General features: G+C 41.5%; 2 protein-coding genes across 2 annotated transcripts; both read left to right on the top strand.

Moving 5' to 3' along the window:
- The first annotated feature begins 1,755 nt into the window (after window positions 1-1,755).
- Window positions 1,756-6,722, top strand: LOC117410177 (single-stranded DNA cytosine deaminase-like). The gene is made up of 4 exons (XM_059021751.1): window positions 1,756-1,977; window positions 2,180-2,655; window positions 3,641-3,738; window positions 4,041-6,722. Exons 1-4 carry the CDS (start codon window positions 1,955-1,957, stop codon window positions 4,170-4,172), a joined length of 729 nt encoding a protein of 242 aa, XP_058877734.1. The 5' UTR covers window positions 1,756-1,954; the 3' UTR covers window positions 4,173-6,722.
- A 2,171-nt stretch (window positions 6,723-8,893) lies between these two features.
- Window positions 8,894-17,820, top strand: LOC131735979 (zinc finger protein 629-like). The gene is made up of 5 exons (XM_059021733.1): window positions 8,894-9,002; window positions 10,830-11,110; window positions 11,855-13,633; window positions 14,240-15,243; window positions 15,584-17,820. Exons 2-5 carry the CDS (start codon window positions 10,870-10,872, stop codon window positions 16,331-16,333), a joined length of 3,774 nt encoding a protein of 1,257 aa, XP_058877716.1. The 5' UTR covers window positions 8,894-9,002; window positions 10,830-10,869; the 3' UTR covers window positions 16,334-17,820.
- The last annotated feature ends 737 nt before the right edge of the window (window positions 17,821-18,557 follow it).

Consider the following 18,557-nt stretch of genomic DNA (forward strand, 5'->3'; position numbering starts at 1 on the left):
GCAGCTTGTTTACAGCAGCAATATTATAAAAGCAAAATAACATTCAAAGAGGAAGCAAAATATCTGAGATACAAATGTCAACATCATAGATGAAGAGAAACAAATTGCAAATATATTAAAATGATTACTTTTCACAAGTTTTTACAAAGGAGGATACAGACAACATGCCCCACATATCGACCTGTTCCTACCCAGTTTTAAATAACTTTAGCATGACAGAGGCAGAAGTGTTAAAGGGACTAGGAGCTCTTAAAATAAACAAATCCTCTGGGCTGGATGAGATCCTTCCAGTAGTACTCAAAGAAATGAAAAAATTTACAAACCGCTAACTAAGATCATGCAACAGTCTCTTGAGACTGGGATTGTACCAACAGACTGGAGGATTTCAAGCATAATACCGTTCCACAAAAAAGGAGACAAAACCAAACCAGGTTATTTAGATTTCCAGAACGCTTTTGACAAAGTCCCACATAAAAGATTAATTCTCAAACTAAATGCAGTAGGGATTCAAGGAAATGCATGCACATGGATTAGGGAGTGGTTAGCATGTAGGAACAGACAGTACTGATTAGAGGAGAAACCTCAAAATGGAGCGAGGTAACCAGTGGTGTACCACAGGGATCAGTATTAGGTCCTCTGCTATTCCTAATCTACATTAATGATTTAGATTCTGGTATAGTAAGCAAACTTGTTAAATTTGCAGACGACACAAAAATAGGAGGAGTGGCAAAGACTGTTGCAGCAGCAAAGGTCATTCAAAATGATCTAGACAGCATTCAGAAGAGGGCAGACACATGGCAAATGACATTAACATAGAAATGTGTAAGGTACTGCACGCAGGCAATAAATGTGCATTATAAGTACCATATGGGAGATACTGAAACTGAAGAAGGAATCTATGAAAAAGATCTAGGACTGAGAAATGTCTTCATCTAGACAATGTGGGGAAGCTATAAAAAAGTCCAAAAAAATGCTTGCATATATTATAAAAAGTGTTGTTAAAACTTTACAATGCATTAGTAAGACCTCATCTAGAATATCGTGTTCAGTTGTGGTCACCTTCGCTACAAAAAGGATATTGCTGCTCTAGAAAGAGTGCAATGAAGAGCGACTAGAATTATCCCGGGTTTAAAAGGCATGTCGTATGCAGACAGGCTAAAAGAATTGAATCTATTCAGTCTTGAACAAAGAAGACTATGCGGTGATCTGATTCAAGCATTCAAAATTCTAAAAAGGTATTGACAATGTTGACCCAGGGGACTTTTTCGAACTGAAAAAAACAAACAAGGACAAATGGAGATTAGATAAAGGGGCATTCAGAACAGAAAATAGGAGGCAATTTTTTGCACAGAGAATTGTGAGGATCTGGAACCAACTCCCCAGTAATGTTATTGAAGCTGACACCCTGGGATCCTTCAAGAAGCTGCTTGATGAGATTCTGGGATCAATAAGCTACTTGTTTGATTGCTAAAATCTGTTGTCGCCCCCCCACCTACTTTTTTCCCCACATAGTCTATCAATATCTCGTGACAGGTTAGGATTGAGGGAAGGGCACGTTTATGTTACTAATCAGTTGTATTTTCTGGATTTGTAACATATTTTCTTTGTGAGTTCACAGTGAGGGAAGAGCAGCTTTTCTTGTTTTTGAAAATGAAACAATAATACATAGGTGTGTTTTGGCTTATTTAATACCTATGCCTCATGAATAAAGATAATTACTACGTACACAGACACACACACCCCTATTAAGAACACACAGCTAAAGGAATTAACAATCTATTTATAACATCAGCCTGCTCTGTCCTTTTTGGGGTTATTGAAATGATCATCTCGTTCTGCAAGACACGTCAGATAATATGCTTGCAACATCACACTGTTGAGTATACTATACCACGGACATCACACAGAATATGTTACCGTCGAACTCCGGTCCTCTTTAGAAGCAGACAGCAGGATGAATTCAATACGCAGACTCAGGTGAGTGACTGAGAGTTGAATGAATCAGTATGGAGAGCTTAAAAAACAGTTTTGGGGTTTAGGGTCAGGGTTAGGTTTGTGCCTAGAATGAGAGACGAGAACTAAAAACTCACCAAGTTTAGATGGGATGAAATTGTAGAAGCAGCTCTTTCTCTCTCACTGCCTGCGACGGCTTTTTGTCAACTTTCTTTTTTTTTTCCAGCTCCTTTATCAAAATGAATAAAATGCCGTATGATAAATTCACTTTCCACTTTCAAAACTTGCAACGAGCCCCACGCAGAAGAGAGACGTGGCTGTGCCAGATTCTGAGAATGAAAGAGGGGGAGCCAACTTTACAGGTGTTCAAAAACAAAGGGTCCAAACACGCAGAACACATCTGCTTGCGGGCAAACGAAGCTGCGATTCGAGGCGCTGATCGATATGAAATAACCTGGTACATCAGCTGGAGCCCCTGCGATGAATGCGCACCTCAAATAATTGAATTTGTGAAGAAGCACCCCAATGGGAGGCTGAATATCTTTGCCTCCCGGCTGTATTACTGTGAAGAACCTGACAATCTGAAATCAAAAACACCTGAAGAACAAACTGAAATTAAACAAAAAATTCAACGTTGCAGAGAGGGCTTAGGCAATCTTGAAGGACATGGCAAAATTTGCTTAAAAGTGATGACCTTAAAAGGTGAGTTATTATTATTTGTAGTAGTAGTAGTAATAGGATGATGATGATGATGATGTTTTACAGCAGGGGTGTCAAACTCAGTCTCTGGGGGGCCACAGTGTCTTCTAGCTTTCGTTCCACCTGAGCTCTCAATTACTTAATTGGTTTAATTATTTGATTAACTGGACAGATTTAACACTTCTCTTAAGGCCTCAAAATGTTTCATAGGTAGCGTACCTTGAATCAAGGGCATTTTTAAAACCATCAACCATAAAAGACCTTGAAAAATATTAAATATGTCAAATTCAACAAATAATTCGATGAATTATGTTAATTGAGATCTTAAGTTGGAATGAAAACCAGAAGACCTTGCGACCCTCGAGGACTGGAGTTTGCCACCCCTGTTTTACAGTCTTGTCGTACACTGTGGTGGTGTGAGAAGCGTGTTTAATAATAAGTTTGTCCGTCTGTAATAAAGTTGATAACAAGACTGACTGCTCAAAACAAACTCTACTAGCAGGGCATGAGCTCAACAAAACAGAAGACAGGGAGCTAACGCTCTTGTGGTTTATATATGTCACCAGAAACCCTTGATAGAATTACAGCCGTATTATGCAAAGTTGGGTGTACATTATTATTAAAACCTAGTGTCTAGTTTTCAGAGTATAAGGTGTGTCAGTCCGCTTTGATTGCTGTGAGTGTATAGGAGGCTGTGTGGTCCAGTGGTTAAAGAAAAGGGCTTGTAACCAGGAGGTCCCCGGTTCAAATCCCACCTCAGCCACTGACTCATTGTGTGACCCTGAGCAAGTCACTTCACCTCCTTGTGCTCCGTCTTTCGGGTGAGACGTAATTGTAAGTGACTCTGCAGCTGATGCATAGTTCACACACCCTAGTCTCTGTAAGTCTCCTTGGATAAAGGCGTCTGCTAAATAAACAAATAATAATAATTGATACAGAGAGTTTATGGGTTCACAGGGATTGACTTGTGTCTTGTGTTCCTATTCAGAGATTCAGGACTGTTTTCATCGCTTTGTTGAATTTAAACCCTGGGGAAAGCTTGAAGAAGATTCACATCTCTATGCTGAGAAACTGAAAGAGATAACTGTAAGGACATCTGATAATCACAATGCAGTGCTCAAGCAGGATATATACACTGAATCGAGAAATTCAAAGAGAGATGATCTGTTGAAAGTGACTGGAAAGAAAGTGTAGAAATGTGAATGCTGATTATAGATGCTGGATCACTGCTGTTGATAACTCAATCGAGAAATTCAAAGAGAGATGGTCTGTTGAAAGTGATTAGAAAGAAAGAAAGATAGATCTAAATAAATAAAAAAATAAAAAAGAAAGTTTAGAAAGAAAGAAAATTACCAACTGCTATCTTCATTCCTTTTTTCATATTTTAGAAAGAAGAAAGAAAAAAGAAAATAGAGAAAGACAAGGCTTCCGTTAAGAAAGACAAGGCTTCCACTGAGAAAGACAAGCAGACTTCCACTGAGAAAGAGCAGCGGAACCGACAGCGCGGGACACGGGTGTGATCCAGACAAGCAGCAATCTTTATCTTCACTTACTTTGAATCTGGTGAAGTCCATTTGTAACCACAGGTATTAGGGACCCCACAGCCTGACACCCCCACACTGTAGATTCACTCTCCCTGTGCAGGAGGGATTAGTCGCCCCACAGCCTGACTCCCCCACACTGTAGATTCACTCTCCCTGTGCAGTAGGGATTAGTCGCCCCACATCCTGACAGTAAATGATCTTGACATCTGTCTTGCTAATGACCTCAAACAGAAGATTTTTTTTATATTAGTATTATAAATGATTGTACAATTATCTATAAACTGTATATAGTGATACTGACCTGTTCTTCCTTTTATTTACATTATATTCCAGTGAAGAAAAAATGCTCCTGTTTGAAAAAATTATGTTGCCTTGGTTAACAAGTCCTCCCCTGAAGAGGTAAAACGCAACGCTGGGAAACTGCTGGGTGTCTCAATCAATTTTTCTATGTTCTTTGACGTACGCCGTGCCTTCCTTTGAGAACGATGTGGTCATCACTTTCAGTCTTTGATCCATTCACATTTAAATGAACGTGTGAAACCCTCTCACTCACATTGTACATTGATTTGGGGCTGCTGCCTCAGTGCAGTATATTCATGCTGCCCTCTCTAATCAAACATTCTTGAAGGACATTCAATCTCCAATGTTTCAATTTTTATTCCTCCCAATTTGCAGTTGTCAATACCTGGTATGGGAAGTAAAAAAAAAAACAACAACAATTTACAGCTATGGCTAAAAGTTTTGCATCACCTAGAATTTTGGGATTAAGACCATTTAAAACAAACAAACAAAAAGAAACAAATAAACTACAAAATGATATCGCAAAAGTCATAACAGTAGTACAGCAGTATTTCATGTTAGATTTTGAAAATGTCACTTTCTGTTAGGTTCATGGAAAACTGCAAAGCGGTGTGTAATTCAATATGTTAACAAGGGAACATTATTCAGCAGCTTTCATTGGACTCTATGAAGCTGAGGGAGTTCATTCTATATAGAGGGTGTGTAATTCAATATGTTAACAAGGGAACATTATTCAGCAGCTTTCATTGGACTCTATGAAGCTGAGGGAGTTCATTCTATATAGAGGGTGTGTAATTCAATATGTTAACAAGGGAACATTATTCAGCAGCTTTCATTGGACTCTATGAAGCTGAGGGAGTTCATTCTATATAGAGGGGGTGGAATTCAATATGTTAACAAGGGAACATTATTCAGCAGGTTTCATTGGACTCTATGAAGCTGAGGGAGTTCAGTCTATATAGAGGGGGTGGAATTCAATATGTTAACAAGGGAACATTATTCAGCAGCTTTCATTGGACTCTATGAAGCTGAGGGAGTTCATTCTATATAGAGGGGTTGGAATTCAATATGTTAACAAGGGAACATTATTCAGCAGCTTTCATTGGACTCCATGAAGCTGAGGGAGTTCATTCTATATAGAGGGTGTGGAATTCAATATGTTAACAAGGGAACATTATTCAGCAGCTTTCATTGGACTCTATGAAGCTGAGGGAGTTCATTCTATATAGAGGGGGTGGAATTCAATATGTTAACAAGGGAACATTATTCAGCAGCTTTCATTGGACTCTATGAAGCTGAGGGAGTTCATTCTATATAGAGGGGGTGGAATTCAATATGTTAACAAGGGAACATTATTCAGCAGCTTTCATTGGACTCTATGAAGCTGAGGGAGTTCATTCAATATGTTAACAAGGGAACATTATTCAGCAGCTTTCATTTGACTCTATGAAGCTGAGGTTCATTCTATATAGAGGGTGTGGAATTCAATATGTTAACAAGGGAACATTATTCAGCAGCTTTCATTGGACTCTATGAAGCTGAGGTTCATTCTATATAGAGGGTGTGGAATTCAATATGTTAACAAGGGAACATTATTCAGCAGCTTTCATTGGACTCTATGAAGCTGAGGGAGTTCATTCTATATAGAGGGGATGTGGAATTCAATATGTTAACAAGGGAACATTATTCAGCAGCTTTCATTGGACTCTATGAAGCTGAGGGAGTTCATTCTATATAGAGGGGGTGGAATTCAATATGTTAACAAGGGAACATTATTCAGCAGCTTTCATTGGACTCTATGAAGCTGAGGGAGTTCATTCTATATAGAGGGTGTGGAATTCAATATGTTAACAAGGGAACATTATTCAGCAGCTTTCATTGGACTCTATGAAGCTGAGGGAGTTCATTCTATATAGAGGGTGTGGAATTCAATATGTTAACAAGGGAACATTATTCAGCAGCTTTCATTGGACTCTATGAAGCTGAGGGAGTTCATTCTATATAGAGGGGGTGGAATTCAATATGTTAACAAGGGAACATTATTCAGCAGCTTTCATTGGACTCTATGAAGCTGAGGGAGTTCATTCAATATGTTAACAAGGGAACATTATTCAGCAGCTTTCATTGGACTCTATGAAGCTGAGGGAGTTCATTCTATATAGAGGGGGTGGAATTCAATATGTTAACAAGGGAACATTATTCAGCAGCTTTCATTGGACTCTATGAAGCTGAAGGAGTTCATTCTATATAGAGGGGGTGGAATTCAATATGTTAACAAGGGAACATTATTCAGCAGCTTTCATTGGACTCTATGAAGCTGAGGGAGTTCATTCTATATAGAGGGGGTGGAATTCAATATGTTAACAAGGGAACATTATTCAGCAGCTTTCATTGGACTCTATGAAGCTGAGGGAGTTCATTCTATATAGAGGGTGTGGAATTCAATATGTTAACAACAATATGTCATTCGACTTTACGAAGCAAAAAGAGTTCTATAGGGTGATGATGCAAAACTTTTGGCCAGAGCTGTGCAGTAACTGTGAATTATTTAAGATGTTAAGATTAACCCACTAAGTACCAAATAATTTTCTTTAAAAAAAATCAGAACACAGGCTGTATTTGTGTCATTTAATATATTCTAAATCAATATTTTCTTCACATCATTTTTTATTTTGTTGTTGTTAATTTTGTCACCTATTGCTATCCTGTGTTATTTGGCCACCCATGATATCTGTTGTAAACAGTGAGACAGATGAACAGAGAGACAGACAGCCTTGCTAGATTACCCTTCACTGTATAACTAAGGGTCGTCTCATCACAATTTGATAAGCAGTTCTCCGTGTAAAGAAACGTGCGAGACTGGGGGGTGTCAACAGCGGTTCATTTGTAAACAAGAAGGTACTGGATTTTATAATTAATTAAGGAAGAGGGACAGCATTTTTGTTTCTAGACCCAGTGTACTGACCTTGATCGAAAGCAGCTCCCGTATATGCTTCAGATTCTCCTCTGCTTGTAGATCGAGAGGGTTTCGTGTCTTATTGGTGTCGGCTGCACGCCTGCCTTTCAATGAAAGTTTCCATTATAATATTATTTCCTTTCCATAACAAATTATGATTGATTAATTCATTCTGGGTTTTTTATGTTTGTTTTAATTGTTAATTATCGGGAGTCTGTGAGAGGATTTTTTATTCCACTTTTCAGCTAAAGACTTTTTTGATCTCTAATGATAGTGTATATATATATATATATATATATATATATATATATATATATATATATATATATATATATATATATATATATACCGAGCATCAAAAGAAACTTATCACTATTATAACACATTTATTTTCGGAAAAAAAAGGTATAAAAATGATGGACATCGACGAAATGTTTTTGGTTTCTTTTTAATCACTTGATCATTCATCCTTGACCATGACACGCTTGAGTGACTATGACTGAAGCACATGCACTTAATAACCTAATTAGTAAGACAGTTGATTGGACACGGGATATGGAGTGATTTCAGCTGTTGATTTGCAAGCAATAAAGAAAATCACAGAAAGAAAAAAAAAAAAAACAATATGCCACGTCTGTCAAGAGAGCAGCGCCTTCGTGCGATCGGCATGTTGGAGGCTGGACTAGGGCAGCATACTGTGGCTCGCCGTCTTGGGGACTCACAGCCAGCAATTTCAAACCTGGCAAAATGGTATAACCAGACACACTCTGTCAATGACAGCGCCACCAACTGGGAGACCAAGAGTCACAACACCTGCCCGAGAGCGACAGATCATTCTGCAGCATCTTCGTAACGTCAATTGTTAATCAGCACAATAAAAAGTCACTGCACCTGCTCTAAAACAGAGTTTGTCATTTTTCGATCACATCTAGTGAATTTTATCCAAATACAAGTTATAAGTTTCTTTTTGATGCTCTTTTGAGCAAAAACTTGTTTTATATAAAGTTTTTGCTCAAAAGAGCCAACTTCCCAACGTTTCTGTGTGTTTAACACGCCTTTGTCAAGGGAAAGCGTGTTTGAAAATATTTCTTGTAAATTTTTTTTTTATTATTATGAAGTACACGTACATTTAAAAGTATATATATATATATATATATATATATATATATATATATATATATATATATATATATATATATATATTTATATTTATATAATATATTTATATACATATTTAAAACAACTCTTTAAAAAGTTATCACCAAAATAAAAATTATAACAAATTCCTTACCAAAACCTCTATCAGAACCTCTGCTGAAATCAGCAATTTGTTTTAAAAAATGCACGCCACCCCCCTGAATATACCGTTTCGCATCGCAGCTGGCACTTAGACAGACAGGTATGGCTATCCAATCACCACAGTTCAAACTCCGACAACACCAAGTTCAGACAGCAGCCAATCGCAAACAGGAGTGGGCGGGTTCCATAGACGTAGTATTTGAGCGCATTGTTAATAATGGCGGCGCTGTAGAAAAGCTGATACAGAGACGGTGAGTCATGTATTGTTTATTTTTTTACATATCGAATTTAATAAACTTGTCTTTTGCTGTGCTGTTTTTAGAAAGACCGCAAAGCAGAGAATGTAATGTTAACGCGTGCTGGCATTGCGTGTCATTTATTTTGTATTAAAATGATGTGTTTTATGTAGCAGCCTGTGCTAAGCATACCGTCGCAATTCAAGTGTGTAAACAGGAACAGATTCGTCTGGTCGTCTTAACTGTGGCACTAATTGTGATTCGGATAATGTACCGCAATTTAACAAATAAATAATAATTCACAGAGTGTACTATGCCTTAAAAATGGGGCGTTAAAATCCAAAATGAGTCGAAATGATAGCACCACAAGTCAACCGATAATATATACAGCATTTGATTTACTTATTTTTGTTTTTATAAAGCTACGTTGCGTACTATACTATAGTACGTTGCGTAAATATCTAAATCGGCGACACACCCGCCTTTTTGACTGGCGACTTACGTGTAGATGAGTTATTACTAGGAATATCAAAAGATCTAATGAAACATTTGTCTCGTATTTAGAGGTTGCCGTATGCAAGAGAGTCAAACAAAAAAAAAAACAACCCAAAAATAATAGATAAATAAACGGCTGTCTTTACGCCGTCGGTAGCGTGCAGAGAGCTACACAAATGCGCGCTTATTGCGGTCGGGCAGGTCACACTTTGTGTTGCGATGTGTTTGTGTGTGTTTTTAAGATTGTTCCGCGTGAGATTTAAAGTATTTTTTTTGTGTAGCACTCGTCTAAACTTACGGTAGAAAAGGGGGGAGGGTATACGAGTGCCGTGAGCGGGGCTGTGGTTGAGTACAGCACAGAAATTAGTGCGCCCCACCCCCCTCCGAAAAAACACATACAGCTATGACCAAAAGTTTTGCATTATTATCCCAAAGAAAAGTATTTGGTACTTAGTGGGTTAATCTTAACATCTTAAATAATTCACAGTTACTGCACAGCTCTGGACAATTTTTTTTTTCCATCATCACCCTATAGAATGAACTGATTTTGCTTCATAAAGCCTTATGAAACCTGCTGTACAATGTTACCTTAACATATAGAATCACACGCCGTTATACCACCGCTTTGTAGTTTTCCATCTACTTTAAGAATGTGACATTTCTTAAATCTAACATGAAACACTCCTGCACTGCTATTGTTATGGCTTCCAGTATATACCTTTTTTTTGCGCGATATCATGTTGCAGTTTCTTTGATTACATGATGTTAACTTAAAAAGATCTAAATTATGTTTGTATAGTTTATATTTTTTTGGACTCGATCCTAATATTCTAGGCGATGTGCAAAGCTTTTGGATGTTGAGATGGGGGAGGGGGGGGGGGATGATGTCACTGACAGGCTGGTTGATATTGCTGGGGGGGGGGGGAAATGATGTCACTGACAGGCTGGTTGATATTGCTGGGGTGGGGGATGGATGATGTCACTGACAGTCTGGTTTATATTGCTGGGATGGGGTGGTTGATGTCACTGACAGGCTGGTTTATATTGCTGGGATGGGGGGTGGATGATGTCACTGACAGTCTGGTTTATATTGCTGGGATGGGGGGTGGATGATGTCACTGACAGTCTGGTTTATATTGCTGGGATGGGGGATGGATGATGTCACTGACAGTCTGGTTTATATTGCTGGGATGGGGGATGGATGATGTCACTGACAGGCTGGTTAAACTCATTGTAATTTCTTATGACACTGTTCTGTACATGCTGTTGATTGACTGATTGACTGACTGACTGACTTACACTGTCAATTAAACCAGCCTATACTAAATATAGTATAATTTCCCTCAGTTCCACACAGATGCAGAGTTGAGATCGAAGAGACCCGACCATGGAGTCTGTTCATCCCAACCCAGCGCCAATCCGGTGGGTGGTATCGGAGAACCGGGAGGTCCGGATCAAAGAGGAGCCTGTGCCGTGCTGTGACCCTCCCAGAGAGTCGGTCCCGGTGCCACAGTATGGACTGGTCTACATGCAGCAGCAGTACGGCAGGGTCCAGACTGAACAGAACCACACTACACAGGACCAAACCTACGTTCAGCAAGGACCGTCTGCCAGCGTCCCTTCAACATGTGAGTAGGGTTCTTTGACAGATCAGTGTTTGTGATACAAGCTCATTATGAAAGCAGTAAACGCATATATAAATATTTCCAATATTGGCCAATATCTGAACGCTCTTAACCTGGTGTAGAACCTGACGGTTTAAAATGACAATGCAAGTTTCCTTTCTCATTCCTGTGTGTAATATATACACACACACACACACAGTGTACAGGTAACATGCTCAACTGTGTCTTATTAAACTCCTAGTAAAAGCAGTAATGGATCTGCTATGCAATAGTTTTATTTCCATCTCATCTCTCTCCTATCTATCTCTATCTAAATCCCCTCAAATGTAAACACATTATTAATAATAATAATAATTATTATTATTATTATTATTATTATTATTATGATAATAATGACAATTGGTTACTCAGCAGATGTTTTTATCCAAAGCGACTTACAGAGACTAGGGGGGTGAACTCTGCATCAACAGCTGCTGCTGCTGCTGCTGCTGCAGAGTCACTTCCAATAGGACCTTGTTTGTTTGACGTCTCATCCGAAGGACGGAGCACAAGGAGGTTCAGTGACTTGCTCAGGGTCACACACACACACACACACACACACACACACACACACACAAAGTGACACAGATAAACTGGCTTATATAAAACAGAGTTTTGTACAAATTAGTAATAACTTATTATTCCCACAAATGCATGATGCCAATAAACCACTGATAACGTGATAACATTTTTTTTTTTTTTACGCAGACGCCGAAGGCAATCAGGGGTTCCAACATCCCGTCATCAAAGAGGAGACTTCGGAAACAGAGTGCACCCCCAGGCCGGACCCACCCCACCCCGGGATCCTCCGAGTGAGCCGGTTCGACCTGGAGAGGGGCTCCACCCGGTTCAGATTCCTCCGTCAGACCCCGTCCCTCCGGGCCGTGGTGCGGGATACGGAGCAGCGGCCCGTCCACATCAAAGTGGAGGTTTACGAGCCGGGCGGAGACGTCAAGGAAGAGGAAGAGGAGCGGCAGTGCGACTCCGTCAACCAGGAGGAAGAGGCGTGCGCTCTGGAACCCGGGCAGATCAAGGTGGAAGACCCGGAGCCGGATTCTGTTCCCAAGACCCGGCGGTCGGTCCGGATTGGAGAGGAGGCGCCTGAACAAGCTGTTGTCTCCAGTGTGGACAGTGGACAACCTGCCCTCTCCAGTATGGACAGTGGACAACCTGCTGCTCTCCTTGGTATTGTCAGTGGACTGTCTGTTAACAATATTACTGTTAAAGGGCAAAAGTTGGTCTGTAATTTGTATGACGGACAAACTTCTGTCCACAGTATGGACACTGTCCCCCCCAGACAATGTTCTTCCCACAGTAATCAGGCTGTCTCTCCACTGGAAATGTCCTACAATCGGGGGGAGGAAACTGTCCCTACTGACAAACTGGACGATGTCCGTGGTGATGCTGTCGTCGGTGGATTGGGATCTGTCCTCAATCAATACCGTGCCCCTGGACTACATGCTGTCAGTCTTCAAAAAAACACCCCTAACTATGTCTCACAACTGGTGTCTGCTCGCGTCAAGAAAGAAGCCCCGCAAGAGGAATCTGTCCGCATAGAAATGGAGGTCCCTCAAGCTGCATTTGTCCAAACGGAAGTCCACACTAATGATGAACATCAACTAGACTCTACCAACACCAACAAAGATTTCCCGCTTGTGGAATCTGTCTATACGGACCAAGAGAAGGTCCCTGAACCAAAATACATGCCCCCCAACAAGCTAAATGACGTCCGCTCGGACAACAGTCTTCCACCAGTGGAATCTGTCCACCATACCGTGTCCGCCCCTGAAGCAGTTCCTGAGGGCAGTGATGACGTCTCTGCTATGGACACTGATCCTGCAGAGAAGGAGGAGGAGGGGGGTGAAAAAGAAGGCCCCCAGATTTCCGATGACCCCCCTGAACCTCGGTCAGCCCGCTCGGATGTGAAGACCCCCGACCCCCATGGGGCAGACGAGACTGAAATGGAATCTGACCTAGAAAACGATGACCCTGGACCGGACTCGGTCGTTATCGACAAGAAGGTCCACGAAACCGGATCCCTCCACCCTAACAAGAAGACCTCTGAAGACATAAAGGTCCCAGATCCGAAGACTTTTGGCACCAACGCCCCTGAAAACCAGGACGCTAAAATCCTAGAAAAGAGAGAAAAGGCAGCAGGCCGAGAAGATGACCCTCAACTGCAGTCTCTCCTTCAACCGACAACCAACCGACCCCAACTGCAGTCTGTTCATCATCATAGTAATAATAATAAGAAGAAGAAGACGACTCTCCCTCCTGCAAAGACTGACCGGGTGGGAGATGAAGACACAGACACTCCTTTAGAGGAGGGAGGAACGGAGATGGAATCCGTTCCTGGAGACGAGTGCGGACTCAGTGACCTTGAAGAGCCAGGGACAGTTCGCACGTCACTGAGAAGCTCCGCCAAGGGTTCTGGAGATGCTAAAACAGAAGAGATGGCAGCCGAGCCGGCCACCGCTGATGTGAAATGTGAGTATGTTGCTTTTCGACGTGCTTGGTGTTAAAATATCCAGCTTCTGTTTCAATGTATTTTTTTCTTGATTTCATTTTTTTTTTTTAGATTCTTTTGGTATCTCGTTTTCTGTTGCAGTTTTGACATCCTGGTGACTTTTTTAAAAATGTGGATTTTAAAGCCTGCCCACTCAATAGCTGGGATGCTGTTGCATAGCAGTTTCACCTATTATTCCCATCCCTGCATTGTAACTCAGTCTAATATCACTAGACTGAACTGGACTGGAATTACATTGCAGGGATGGAAATAAGATTCAGTTTCGCCCATTACAGTTTTTACTACCAGCTTGATTAGCCACAGTGTGTCTAGATAACAGGACCAGGTGTGTCTTTTTATAGATCAAAGTGCTCTTATTTCCATACCTGCACTGTCCTAAAGAAGACGCTGCCAGCCGAAACGTTTGCTTTCGAACCCTGACTGAGCGTTAAGGAGCTGCGGATGATCAACCTTCAACCTTTCACAGCAGTCTCTAATGAGTGGCCCCCCTGTATCACAATTAATAAATCCTCGATATTTGCAGGAAATATTTACTCTAACATTTTTCTTTCTCTGCCTTGAACCAGGTGTGATCGCAGAATCCCATGCCTGCCCCCACTGCCCGACGGCTTTCCCCGCGAGTCAGGATTTGGACAAGCACATGAAAAAGCTGCACGGAGAAGAACGCGCCGAGAAACGCAGGACGAGGCCCGTGAGCTCAAGAAGGACTTCCTCACGATCCAGACAGACGTCCCAGTCCCAGGCGCAAAATCCAGAACCCACCGACGCCGGCACGGACAAGAACCTCGGCAAACATAGCTGCGCGGACTGCGGGGAACGTTTCCCCACCCCGAAAACCTTAAAAAAACACAGGGACACCCACCAGGAAGGTCAGTGTCATCCGTGCAAAAAGTGCTCTAAGACTTTCAGAGACTTGGAGCTCCTTAAAAGGCACCGGCTGGTCCACAGAGAAACTGAGGCTGCCTCTAAAGACGTCGGACTGTTGATTTTAGAGGCAAGCCGCTGGCGGAGGAAACACCGGTGTGCCGAATGCGGGAAGCACTTTCTCTACGCCGCCAACCTCAAGAAGCACCGTCTGCAGCAGCACGAGGGCAAGCCGCTCCCCCACCCCTGTGGCGAGTGCGGCCGCTGTTTCACAGACCCGTCGCATCTGAAGATGCACCAGAAAATCCACAGCGACGAGACTCCCGTTGCATTCTGCTGCCCGGATTGCGGCAAGGTTTTCAAAACAGCCAAACACCTGAAAAGGCACCGGCTGGTTCACTCGGAAGACGCTCCTCCTTTTCAGTGCTCGGAGTGCGGGAAGAGGTTCTGGGATTCAGGGCATTTGCGAAGGCACCAGCGCGTGCACACTGGAGAGATGCCCTATCCGTGTGACGGGTGCGGGAAAAGGTTCCGGTTTTCCGGAGCTCTCCGGAAGCACCAGAGGATTCACACGGGGGCGATGCCGTTCCAGTGCGCGGACTGTGGGAAGAGATTCCGGGAATCCAGCACCTTGAAAAAACACGAGCTGATCCACAGCGGGGAGACTCCTTTCCTGTGCCCTGATTGTGGGAAGATGTTCAATCAGGTGTGTAATAATAATAATTAAAAGGCTTATTTCACGGTCTAAAAAAATATATATTTAAGACGCTTCACAATTTTAAGATAATGTTTATTAAAGCAGAAAAATGTCTGTTGTCAAATATTGTTTTCTCTAGAGTTATAAGAATTGTATTCAAACATATTTCTGTAATGTGAATATCTGACTAAGGAAGCCCAAGTTATTTATAAAAAATTGGAATTAACAATTAAGTTTAAAAAAACTTGTAGGGTTATTATTATAATTTATGATTCAAATGTAGGGTCATATTATTCAGATGTAGGATCTTATTAATCTACGATACACTTATTTTGGTTTTCCTCTACAGGTCGGCAATCTGAAAAAGCACCAGCAAATCCACGCCAGCTCTGCTCCTTACCAGTGCCCGGAGTGCCAGCGGTGCTTCAAACGCGCCGAGAACTTAAAGCGGCACCGGCTGCTCCACGTGGGCGAGACCCTCCACCCCTGCCCCGAATGCAACACCTCCTTCCGCAGCGCGGCGCGCCTCCTCAAACACCAGGGGCAGCAGCACTCCGAAGGGCAGCAGCAGGAGCGGCGCCTCCGCAAACACCGGAGGCAGCAGCACTCCGAAGGGCAGCAGCAGGAGCGGCGCCTCCACAAACACCAGGGGCAGCAGCACTCCGAAGGGCAGCAGCAGGAGCGGCGCCTCCACAAACACCAGGGGCAGCAGCACTCCGAAGGGCAGGGGCAGCGACAGCAGCAGCAGGAGCGGCGCCTCCGCAAACACCAGGGGGAGCAGCACTCTGGAGGGCAGGGGCAGCAGCGGCGCCTCCGCGTCTGCGAGGACTGCGGTAAAAGCTTCAAGCGCGCGGGGGATTACCACAAACACTGCCGGATTCACACGGGCGAGAAGCCCTTCCCGTGTACGGAGTGCCAGAAGAGGTTCAACCACCTGGGGAACCTCAAGAAACACCTGCTGGTGCATTCGGGGGAAACGCCCTTCGAGTGTCCGGACTGCGGGAAGAAGTTTAGCCAGAAGGGGAACATGAAGAAACACAGGCGGACGCACGGCGACGACAACGCCGGGAAGAAGAAGAAGAAGAAGGAAAAAAAATAATCATGCACCCGAGTTATCAGAAATCTCATCATGAAAACCAGGAAGGGATCATACTCTGTGCAACGGAAGTCTTCTTTCTGTCTCTGAAGTGCAGGTACGTCAGGTTACAATCTCCGTTTTAGAAGTTGATTTTCTAGGCATTTTTGCGGGGCCCTTAAAAGGGGGAAGCGACTAATACACCTGTGAGACGTATGCGCCGGCGTTTCTCATGTTAAACTACTGTACCAGTGCCAGAGTGGGATTACTACAACCACGGTTATGGCTCACGCAAACTGAACTGTCAACAACTCGATTTCAGGATCTACGGCATTCAGGTCATGTTGCTAGGCAGGTATACCAAACCACCGTTCTAATTGAAACTTTCAATTTGTTGCTCTCGATACACTTGGTCCTTTTGAATGTTAAACACAGGCTTTCAGACTTTCAAAATGTCACAGCTGTACTGCTTCAATTAGTCTTAACACAATAGCTGTCAGTCTCTATCAATTTCCTTATTCCCAACACTCCTCCCGAGCCATCGATTTTGTCAATATTCAGACTGAGCCCGCCCCCTGGGATCTGTACCAAACGGCTATTGGTTATAAAGCAGAGGGGTAAACTTATCGAGTCTTCCATTTGTTGTAACTGCAGTGCTATAATAATGCAGGTGACTTTCAGACTGGATCAAGTAGGACAATCAAAAAAAAAAAAAAAAAAAACTCGACAGGTTTGAAGTTGCACGTGGTTGAATTTGTTGAAATGCGTGTTCGTGACTGGAGACGAAACAAAGACAAACTTAAGACTTCGAAAGGAAAATGAGCCGATAAGAGGAAGGAAGTGTTCATGGCCCGATGTAAAAAAAACATGTTGCTTGAATAGAATACTTTTGAATGACTTTCATACATACTGTAACTTGTTCTACATGCCAGTACAATGCAGTGATACACTTGTAAAGTATGTTTATGGTTCTGCTTAACAAAATGAATGAATTTGTACAGCTGGAAATTGAATGTAATTGTGCTGCACCGTACGCAACGCTAAAATGTTTACTGGTTATTGGATGGTGCATGGTTTTGTGTTTTGCTTTTTAATTGATGAAGCAGCACCGTTTAACACTTTCTTTTAAATTTGAATTAATACAACGAATTTGTAAAAGCCAATGCAGCTCTAACTATTGTCTAAGTATGGGTTTGGAAAGAAATGTTCAGTAAAGCAAATAAGATATGTTCTTGAACCTGCTGATAAGCTAAAATAAGATACTGGTAGGTTAATACAGACGTGATGTGGGATGTGTAACTTGATTTTACGCTCTGTTTAATTTTATTACTTTTTTAAATGTTAGAAATTTTGAAAAAAGGAATAGTTTTCTAGCGGTTAAACTAAAAATGAAAAACATGTGTGCTTACACATCATCACAATGTTATTTAAATATGAATCTTGCATTGTAACCCTGTACTGCCCTGTGTCACCTGTGTTACCTGCCAAATAAATAAATAAATAAATACATACATCATAATAATAATAATACTATTTAGGGAGACAACTGCACCTGGGCGATTTGGATTTTTAATTGAAATCATTTGAATGTATTTGAAAGAGTATTCAAGGAAACCAGTTTATATTTTGGTGGACCACTGTGCTTGTGAGACGACTTGATCACTAGAATCTTTTGCATCTAGAGGTTTAGCTATTCTGGGAAAACAATATTTAGTAAGTAAGGGGTCTGAGTACATTAAAAGAGCAATACATGTCCCACCCACAGCGTATCTATAAATAGTGGTGTGTGTGTGTATATATATATATATATATATATATATATGAGCCATTCGAAAAAAAGGCATAATACCACAGTAGAGACGTCAAAAAGTGATAATGCCTGTAGAGGAAAATATACTTGAACTTTGACCCATTCGACGCCTCAAGACCATCGCTTTTAATTCAAACACAAAACGTCTCGTTTTCAATCACTCGACAACACCCCCAGTAGAGAAATGTTCATTAATGAGCAACAAAATGAGAATACGTTAAAAAAAAATATATATATATATATAAATATATATATATATATATATATATATATATATATATATATATATATATATATATATATATATATATATATATATATATAAAAAATATGAAATGATGTAAAGCTGGTACATTCGTATCTCAGAAATAGGAGAGGAACAGGAAATTAAAACAAGGTAAAGGCAAGTATCCAAATAAAAGCTGACGCACTAACGGA

Source organism: Acipenser ruthenus, unplaced genomic scaffold (genome assembly GCF_902713425.1).
Source record: "Acipenser ruthenus unplaced genomic scaffold, fAciRut3.2 maternal haplotype, whole genome shotgun sequence".
Taxonomy (NCBI): Eukaryota; Metazoa; Chordata; class Actinopteri; order Acipenseriformes; family Acipenseridae; genus Acipenser; species Acipenser ruthenus.

Bases quoted from the DNA above. Each gene is read 5' to 3' on its own strand.
- LOC117410177 (XM_059021751.1), top strand. From the start codon at position 1,955: ATGAATTCAATACGCAGACTCAG. The intron at 1,978-2,179 runs GTGAGTGACTGA...TTTTTTTTCCAG, and splicing joins AATTCAATACGCAGACTCAG to CTCCTTTATCAAAATGAATA. The intron at 3,739-4,040 runs GTAAGGACATCT...TTCATATTTTAG, and splicing joins AGAAACTGAAAGAGATAACT to AAAGAAGAAAGAAAAAAGAA.
- LOC131735979 (XM_059021733.1), top strand. From the start codon at position 10,870: ATGGAGTCTGTTCATCCCAACCCAGCGCCAATCCGGTGGGTGGTATCG. The intron at 11,111-11,854 runs GTGAGTAGGGTT...TTTTTTACGCAG, and splicing joins TGCCAGCGTCCCTTCAACAT to ACGCCGAAGGCAATCAGGGG. The intron at 13,634-14,239 runs GTGAGTATGTTG...GCCTTGAACCAG, and splicing joins GGCCACCGCTGATGTGAAAT to GTGTGATCGCAGAATCCCAT.